At 37.9% G+C, this 10,481-nt stretch overlaps 1 protein-coding gene across 1 annotated transcript; it reads left to right on the plus strand.

Moving 5' to 3' along the window:
* Positions 1 to 8,846: 8,846 nt before the first annotated feature.
* Positions 8,847 to 9,834, plus strand: LOC115450829 (fork head domain transcription factor slp2). Its single transcript, XM_030178945.2, has one exon. The coding sequence runs from the start codon at positions 8,876 to 8,878 to the stop codon at positions 9,575 to 9,577; it is 702 nt and encodes a 233-aa protein (XP_030034805.1). The 5' UTR covers positions 8,847 to 8,875; the 3' UTR covers positions 9,578 to 9,834.
* The last annotated feature ends 647 nt before the right edge of the window (positions 9,835 to 10,481 follow it).

Consider the following 10,481-nt stretch of genomic DNA (forward strand, 5'->3'; position numbering starts at 1 on the left):
TCGCAATTTCTCGTTACCAAGCTGTTCAAAAACATCACTCAAAACATCAAATTGGCCGCAAAGCTTGTCGCCGTTGCCCATTGTTAACGTCATAATCCTCTTTCGTTCAAATCGCATTCGGACAATCAAAGGGCAAAAACATGCAATAACTGTTAGTTGGCAGTAGACCCACAACTCGACCCCCGGTGGTAAATCGGATCGACTCGCCGCGACTAAAGGAGCGCCAAAACGACACGAGGATACGACAGATGCTAAATAAAAAATATACTCTCGTTACTGGAATAAAGACTATTTATTCCCTGGTTGTCTATTGGATTTGAAATGCGAATTATGGTGCACTTTAACGCTGGCAAGGTGTGAACAAAGTACGGTAATTCTCTTTAATAATGACGTGGCAGTATGGTCTTTGACCTTAGCCAGTTTTCTGAGGACAGATTAAAAATTACATTATAAACTATACGTATTCAGGAACATTGAAAATGAATTGTTAACTATTCATTCTTCTGATGTCTCAGAGTAACGAGTGCAGTGTGATACGAAAACTATTTTTTATTGATGTTATAGTAACAACTGGCTGTTATTTGAAATGCTCATGTCTTTTTAAATTATCTCTTATACTGCATATAATAAAGCATAATATAATTAGGATATTGTATTAAGATTCGAAGAGGCATATATTCAGTTTACAAACTACCTTCTATAAACTATAGTCGGTAATAACAAAGCTTATGTTCATAAGAAGGCTTTCAACGAACACGTTTGTGAATTATAATATGTAACGACAACCATCAGCTGTCCGAAGTACAATAAATTTAAATTTAAACTAACAATGCAACGTTAATAGTTTTCCGATTACCGCTTTCAGTGGCTAAAAGAATGTCAGCGGGGCACCTTACAATTGCAACTTTCTACGCCATAGTCTAGAAACGTTCCGAAACTGTTCACGAAGTTACAAACAGTATCCGAAATAACAGTAGGCGATTTGTATTTTGTTTTGTACGTGCTTGTAATACCCAGGTGTAAGTTCGTGTTTAAAGCCACTTGAATTTCGAACGCACCAATTTTTTAATTTTTAAAATACCGAACGAACAAATCCGACATTAATATTTTGCCAAAATGGACTTTAGTTAAACAATATAAGAGTATAAATCGTTTAAATTTATACCTAAGCACGGCTCGTGTTTTTCAAATAATAGAATTGTGTTCTCTTAATTAATTGCACTCGTCGAAAACGTGTGTCAAATCATTTTCAACTCTATTTCTGTGCTATATTTTTGACTATTGATTGGTGTTTTTTAATTTGTAGTTTTTATTTTTGTTCTTTGTTTAAAAACCGTTGCTCAGTTGAGCGATAAAAGTACTAATTGTTTTCGAGGGTTGGTGAGCGGTGTAGTGGTCGGCTGCCTATTGTTGTGTGATTTATATTTTTTATTTAAATACATATTCGAACTACACATCGTTGAAGCTAACTGTTTCGATTTGTTTTTGTATTTTTATTTGATCGTATGTGAAATCTTGATACGGAAATATGTTTGTTTTCTTTTTGATGTAGTAACCCGAATACACATAGAAATAGAAATAGTGTAGTTACTAAATAAACTAATTCCACCATTTCATCCGATTGTATTAAATCATTCCAATTATATTTTTTAATGTAAATGTATCGTGGCGCGCAAAGTAAGTAATATAGTTATTGTACCTACATTTGAAATAACTTAAATTTCTTTCCAATGCGGTTAAATTTGCGCCATCGATTGTCATAAAGTAAATCGAATCAAATTATAATTTAAATAAACCCACTCCCGATATCAATTTATATGTTACACTACTCGTGCTACAAATTTATCTACACGAGTAAATCCTTTTAAAATCGAATTCTTTTTTTAAATAAAAACGTACATTTTTATAAGCACTCTCGAACGGTCCGGTAACAATGGGGCGAAGTATCTGTATAGCCCGGCGTTATCCGGCAGAGGAGCGCTCGGGTGGCAGTAGCTCGCCAGCTTCCGGCCCTTGTGCCGCTTCCGGTTTGAAGTGCCAATCAACATGGCGACAATATTAATCAATATTTCAACAACATTAGCTAGCGCTCGAGAGCGCGCCTCCTTAAGATCTTCCACCTACTTTGCTGAGTTACATTTTGACTTAAGATTTTTGAGAATATCAATTTTTGAGAATATCAATTTCTAAGTGGGGGATCGTTTAAAATCGTTCGAATACGTTAAAATAGAATTTGTTTATTCATGTATTAACTTTTATATGAAATGCAAGGGTTACAAAATATGTATAAAACTTCGCGTTGTTTCTAATGTTTTAGGAACATTAACGGTAACAATCTATTACAAATAAATTACGCTTTATCTACCTACCCACATATTAAATATATATTTGATTCCTAAATAAGGTATCTTCTTATTGCATATTATGTTTAAGTTCACATTAACAGCAATTATTCTTTTGGCTCTTATTTTGGTATATTCTTATAAAAAATTGTCTAAAAAATCTAATCGACGTCGAAACCGGGTCTCCAGTCTTCCTAATAAGCATGTAGTAGATGATGCAATCAATCCGCTACTATTGACATTGTATTGCTATGCTTTGTGCACCCTATACCGAGATGTTGCGTACGTCTAGGAGTAGGCAAGCTTTACTATATACTACTAGCTATACTATAAATACATGCTCAATCCAACGATGTAATGATGTAGAGTTTGTTGAACTATTTCTACCTATCGACAGGTCGCGGATTTGGTCCCAAAAGCAAAGGCGATACACTCATTGCGATTCTTACTTCATGTTGGAAAATGTTAATGATTGCTGTAATACTATTAAGAGGAAATATAATGTTATTATCACCCTGTTAAGCCCCTGTCAAGTTCTGTTTAACTTTTGACGTGTATGTTGAGCTTTTCAAATCAACGTTTGTTTCTCTTTATTCCACACTAGTCGACTGTCTAAATCGCGCATTCAGTAGATTCATCCAAATGTGCTTAGTCTGGGTGCGCGCGCGCATCCCGCGGTGACTCACAATGTGTTCCCCGTGGGTAACTAGAGGGCGCTGTTTGTAAGGCGGGCCACAACGCCCGGCACAGTGGGCGACAGTTTGCCCCACATTGTCTATAGTTTGGGTCATTGCCACTGATTCTGACAGGGGTTTCACGTGCGATTTCATCTAAATGGCAAATGTAGGGTTGTCGCTTTATAGTGTTTGTGCGGTGAAAGTAATGGAACACAAATAAAGTGTGTAGTCATTAGGGTTGGTGGTGTGTGAATATTGTGTTTGTCCATATTTGTCATTAACAGAATAATTAAGAATGTATTTCCCACAGTAAAGTTGTAGGTTGGGTTCAGATAACTAAATTTTGTGAGTAGTGACGTCTTCTATAATAATACAATCGGATAGTCTGCAGAAAGTTCGCCATGATTCTTGTTAACAAACTTCAATTGAAATTTTGGTTCTACTGACCTAGCAGCGATTATGTTTTACAGTCTCTACCCTGCATAATAATTTAAATTAAAGTCGGTTTGCATTTATCTTCACTCGTAGAGCCGTTACGGAACTGAACATGAATTACAAAATCAAGAACTAAATAAATAAATTCTTAGAATGATACCTTATTTCACAAAGAAAACAAAAACAAATCGACTCCAATTAGATCTGTTATTTAACGTGGAAGCCATGTCACTACTATAAACAAAATACAATAAAATGAAGCCGTGTGATGCGTAATTATCGCCCGGGTTTGTTGTGGACGAAACACTATTTATAAGTATTGTCGAATGTCGACTTTAATTGTGTTTACTATCAAACGAGCAATTTGCGTAAATAGGCATTCATATAACACACACAACAATATAGAATTCCATAGCAGATTAATGACGTACTACGTGAGCTTCAAACATGTAAAATAATACTTACCTATTATTGTTATTCATATAGATAATTCCAAAATGTGTCATTAATATATTTAGCCAATATTATACTTGTGGAGGAACACTCAGTCAAAACATAGGTTAACCTAGTTTGGGTACCAGGAGACCAAAACATTGTTATGTAAAACTATTATTTGGGAAATAAAAAGAAAAAAAAAACTAAAAATGCACACGTAATTTTTTATTATATATCACACTTGTGAAGGAAAAATAGTAAAGCGAAAACAAATTCCCTGAATCCCCAGTCTGTCGAAATACATTTTGACAAGGCGACCAACAGACCGATACATTTTGCTAACACGTAGTAAGCATTTCTGCGCACACTGGGGCGTTGTAATTGCTTCAATCTGAACAAAAACACGCTCGCCGTTCGTATTTATTTATTTACTTTAGTATTTACTGAAACAGTAACGAGCGCCTCGTCTCCTTGCCCCGCACTTCGTCCGCGACACTACACTTTTCGGTTACTTTTTTGTTCGTTATTGAAGCGTTTTGTGCCAGTGTGTGATTTTTGAGATATTAATGAATTCGATTCGTGGTGTTTTGTTAATCTTGGTAATTTCAATATGGCCGACGTTTAGCGCGAGGGAGAAGTTGCGATTTAAATTTTGTCACGTTGAATTGTGTTTTGATTTGTTGTTTTATACTGTGTAAAGATCTTTAATAAAAATTTAAATAACTTTATGAAAATACATTTACATAATATATATTAACGAATGCATTATCATTTCGCATGTTACTGCAGGAAGTTTTTATGTTTTTTATAATAATTTGTGCATAATTTAGCGCATGAACTTCTGTTCTGATATTTATTACGTACCTAACTAGTGGACCCACGGTTCGCTGTGCACGTATATGATTAATCCAATGATGTGATAGAAAGGAAGCTAATCGCAGTATTGAGCAAACTTTTGTGTCAAATGATATTTGTTTCGTAAATAGTTAAAAGGGATAGGAATTAGTCGGTTCCTAAATATAATTTTTTTTGGAAATTCTTACTAGTTTCGTCTCCGAGTTGATCTCATAGTGTCAAATTATATATATTCTACCAACAACACACGTGCAGATGTACCGGGTACAACCCTGCAGCAGTCCAGTGGTTGCTGCAGCGTCAAGTTGGCGGCTGTCGACCCTCATCGGCGGCGTGGCGCGGCGGGTTGTTAAATATTTGTTCAGTGACGTTAAACAGGATCGCCGCGCGTCCTGCACGTCGTCCTGCCTGCCATCCTGCCTACTCCCTCGCTATGTCACCATGAGCGCATATATTCCACGGATAATTATTCTTCACTGTTTTGGCAAATTAATATTCATTCCGAATTGACTCATACTGTCAGCAAATAAGCTCTATCTACTTAGATTTTTCAGGTGTTTTGTTTCCAAGTGTGGCATAGCGGTTGAACAGCACTTGATGTTATGTGGAATTTAATAGGCAATAAATTTTATGTCGGCCAATTATAGAATAATTTCATTATAGTAGACAAACCATTAGTACGTATTCATAATATACGGTTTGATATCAAATTTATATTTGTATTCGCCATTAAACTTCTAAAAAACACGGTTATTATACCAACGAAAATCCCAAGGAATATCTCTCAAACTGCCCATCGCATGGTGTCGTCACAGACACAGTATCAATTGGCCCAATCGTGTGGTAAACACGCGCCGCGGTCTCCGCGCCGTCGCCGCGTCCTGCACGCGTGCTGCACACCTATACCAAACGTTAGGTAATGATGCTGCGGTAACACTGCGTTGCGATTTCAATTATAATGTAACGGTTTGGATTGTTTGGTTTGTGGTTGTAAAATTATTTTTAAAAGAAATATGAAATGTCTACTTGTAGAAAGCAGCAATGATAATAATGAAATCTTATGTCAAGTAAGTTTTTGAGACGTTTCTGAAACCAAAGCAGAGTTGACCGTTTTAGTTCTCTTATGAATGAAGCCAAGGCATTTAAAGCCTGTGGCCACCACTGTTCCATTTTCTAATCCTTGTTTCTTTAAGTCGGTCACCACGTCGGATTTTTCTATTAGTCTGTTCTTGGGCGGAGGAGAGTACTTAATATCTGGTCTCTAGTTTAATAAAAGAAAGGAAAGAATTATTGTAGGTATACTTAGGAAGCAAAAGAATTGAAGTAGATTAGTACCCATACAAGTTTTGTATGCTGATGCCACTGTTCATGGACGGTACGTTTACCGACGAGTAGCATGCTCGTCTCGTCATACAATTTATACGCTACGTACAAGTATGAGGAAAGTGAATAAACCTACTCGACACGACGTCATTTTAAAGGTTACTAAAAGGTGGATTATATTCCTAATTGGATATTTTTGCACTTGTATTTGCACGTGTCTAGTCGTCTTGCCTTTTCTCTTGTGATTTACCACCGTTTTCAATACACGATCCCAATATCAATATTTAATCCGATCCGAGAATAAACTAATCAAAATAACTCATTTGCAATCATATTAAAATCATGTTTGTTCTGATGGGCTCATAGTTGAGATCGATCGAAAAATCGATTGAGATTGTTTTTGGAAAATCGCGGATAGATATATGAAAAAAAAATAAGTCAACTTTAAAACTAAATTGAGTTTTAATTTTACTGTCTGTTTAAAGGTTGGACTTTTTTCATTATTTATTTCGTATCAAAAAACTCATCATCTTTATTGCTTGTAGGGTCGCCTGGTCAGACATATTGTTATTAGTTCTCCAATGCATAGTATTGTCATTTACGAGCATATCTTTTTGCCAATTGTATCCGTCAATTTTATACTGTTCACTATTTTATGCTGCTCGCAGAACTCTACCTACCTCAATGGGATAAGGACGTAAGGGTGTCATTATATCTACTGTACCAGCATGAAGAATGAGCGTACATAATATAACTTACGACTATGTTTTTTGGTTCTTTCTTCACAGACCAGTGAGCTTATTCAGAGAGCTAGTAATTCCTTAACGTGATTATAAAATAAATTTATATTTACCTCTGAAAATGTAACCATAAAATGTCTTTAAAGCCCTATCTATTAAATACGTATTTATGTTGCAAGCAACATCTGTATGCAACAAATATAAGCCATGAAACACAGCGACATCGCGACCAGCAGCGTGCGTCGCCGCGCTGCGCAGTGGTGTGGGGGCGTGTCGCCTCGTGGGCGGTGGCTGCGTGCGAATGTTGCACCCATTTGTTTGTTTTGTTTGGAGACGTCCTCTCAGATAGTTAATGCATGTACCATATGGCGACTAGGCATTCAGAATAGAATAAGCCTATATTTACAAGGAGATTGATTTTATAAGTTTGGATTCTGTGTGCTGGTATATGCTAATAGTTCGTTGCTGCGACCTAATATTCCAGCTAGTGAAATATGGGTATTATCTGTACGTAATCATCCCTGCTTATCCCTGATAAGGAAAAAATGTGGTGGTGGTTCATAGATTTATTAAAAAATTGGTATTCTGTATTTCCTGACCTGCTTGTAAAATATGCAATACACTGTTCTAATTTTTTTTTGTTAAAATTGCACATCTATCTGGATATTTAGATTTTTGGTTCAAGCTAAATTAATCATGAAAATGGGACATCACTTTCTTTACATTTTATGCCGGGTCTTTTTATATAAATATCGTATTACTCATTTTGTGTTCATCGAGAAAAACAAAATACATATTAGCATAGAAGTATACGTATGGATTGTGTGATATCACAGCATCGTAAATTGAGTATTCTTCTTTTCTAAGCATAGGTACTTAGCTAGTAGATAAATAGTCTAAAAGTTCAAAAATACGTTGTAGATACTTCCTGAGACTTCTTTTATAGTTCGATTTCGTCGTAGATAATCTTTGTTGGACATATTGTACTGTAAATACTTGTATCAAGAGAATCCTACTAGAAATTCGGACATGCTGCAGAGATTACATAAAATACAGACATGATTATAATAATCAGCACACTATTAATCATTTAAATTTATGTAAGTAATAATGAGGAAGTTTTTCTTTCTCATAAGTTAGCCTATAAATAGCAGCATCACTACAAAACTACTGCAAAATACTTTTTTATACGCGTACAGAATAGTGAATCTACTGCACCTGATGGTAAGTAGAGTCCCAATAGAATATCGACCGACGAGAGATTACCCCTCTGCAGTCGAGACAATTATGCCGGCCTATTGGAAGCGATATACACAGGCTGATCCCGGAACCCGACACAATTACGTGGTCCACTGTGGAGGGTTTTAACACCTTGTGTACGGTGGTCGCTATCGGGGTGGATATAAAATATATCCACCACCAGTATACTGTATCGCACAGCGTTGATCACCATCAGAGATTAGAAGTACCTACGTGTCATAATGAGTAGTAATTACATAGACGACAATGCCTGAAGCGTAAATATAGCAAAGGTAAGTAATGGATTATGAACCCTAGTTGTTGTCTATAAAATTAATAGCTTCATCATTTAATTAATTATTCTCTTTATAAAGGAAAATATTGCGCACTAACCCCATACAAATTAAACAATTACCCATAGCACCTTAATAAATGGATTATTCGGTAACAAATAATTTGTCAAGTTTTGTTACGTCACAGTTCATAACACATCTGCCGCTAAACAACGTTAATGATTGCGTTCTGACATAAACACAGACCGTCACCCGACACCGCTCTTTGATATATAAAAAATATCATTAACCATATCGGATCGACTTAATTTAACCCTTATGCAACCCCGGCGTACCGACGCTATGACGGTGCAATGCAAAATCAACTTTATTTCTCAGATGGTATTAATAATTTCGGAGTGTAGCGTGAGCGAAATGTCGATACACATAATATGGGTATGGAAGGTGGGCCCGGCGCTGGGCGTGGTGGCGAGGCGGGGCCGCGACCGGTTCCCCGGGCTCAGTCCCGTGTCAGCGGCGCGCGATGCCGCACCGCTATGACGCCTCCGCACAGCTTCGCGATCCGAGACCTGCTGCCCGAGGCGTCCTCACGCAGCCCTTCGCCCTCCGACGCGGAGCTCGACGTCACCGGCACAGAGACCCCGCCGCCCGGCGCCTCCACTACGAACGACAAGAAAAACGAAAAACCCGCGTACAGCTACAACGCTCTCATCATGATGGCCATACGCAGCAGCCCCGAAAAGCGGCTCACCCTCAACGGCATCTACGAGTATATTATGAAGAACTTCCCCTACTACAAGGAGAATAAACAGGGCTGGCAGAACTCGATAAGACACAATTTGAGTCTAAACAAATGTTTCGTGAAAGTGCCGCGGCATTACGACGATCCGGGTAAAGGCAACTATTGGATGCTGGATCCGTCGTCGGATGATGTGTTCATCGGCGGCACCACGGGCAAGTTGCGGAGGAGGTCTACCGCCGCGTCTAGATCCCGGCTGGCTGCGTTCAAGCGCGGTGCACTGTTACACCCGATGTTTGGGAATCCATACGCTTCTTTAGTCGGGTTGTACCCGCCTCTGCTGTCGGTGTACGGGCGGTACGCCTTGCCGAGCCCTCTGCTGAGGCTGCCGCCGCCGCCGCCGACGCACTACCACCAGCTGTACCGCAGGATCAACGCTCTGACGCCGTCGGGAAGTCCCCCGCCCGACCCCGACGCTCACCTCATGAAGCATAGTTGATAAGTCTTGCTATGGATATAAAGGTATATCTGAGCGAAGGCTACGTGAAGACTGTTGTGTTTAGACTGTGATAGAGAACGCAGGAGAGCGTGCAGGAAGCAGAAGGCAGGAGGGAGTGTACGACGCAGGACGGTCTTGTAAATTGTGTAGTTTGTATAAAGTGGGTATCTCACGCTATTTATTTATATTATATTTAATATAATGAGGCTTAATTTAAGTTATAGTGAATGCAATAAATAATGTTTTCGACAACGATTCACGTGGGAGCGTTTTTATTTTATTTCCCTTTGAGTACAAGGAAGAGCGCACATTGCGATTGAATCGCGCGATACTGTTTATATACATACATTATATATGGCACAATATTTTGTTCTCTGTTTTCAGCCACAATTTTCCACTTAAAGTGTATATTAGCAAGAATATCGCACAGGAATCGTGGTGTGCGCTAAACCTTAGCCTATAGATAAAATACACAGAACGATATAAGTATCTATCACCTATATATTATAGATTTTGTATATTTAGCTATGCTACCTAACCACCGCTTTGCGACACAGCTTTAGGTTGCTGCAAAATATTAAAAATATTTTTAAATGCAGACTCGTTTTTATAGAAAAACCGACAAGACACTTAATTGACTAATGTAAGAATTATACGTTAGTTTTATTATCCCAAAATACATTTTTTTCATCATACAGGAATCAGAGCTTTGTTTTCTTTTAACATCGCCAACAGTGTGAAAGTACTGTAGTCATTTGTTTTAATTAACATTGTAGCCTGTGTTATTTATGGGCAATATGAAAGTTAACTTTTATTGTTTAAGGGCGGGTGCAATGGCGTGCTATGCAGAACTTTGTAATTCGAAGCTCTGGCCAGCAGGCCGCGGCGTTGGTTTGAAACATGC

Source organism: Manduca sexta, chromosome 24 (assembly GCF_014839805.1).
Source record: "Manduca sexta isolate Smith_Timp_Sample1 chromosome 24, JHU_Msex_v1.0, whole genome shotgun sequence".
In the NCBI taxonomy this organism is placed as follows: Eukaryota; Metazoa; Arthropoda; class Insecta; order Lepidoptera; family Sphingidae; genus Manduca; species Manduca sexta.

Excerpts from the sequence above, each read along its gene's own strand:
- LOC115450829 (XM_030178945.2), top strand. The coding sequence starts at position 8,876 with ATGACGCCTCCGCACAGCTTCGCGATCCGAGACCTGCTGCCCGAGGCG.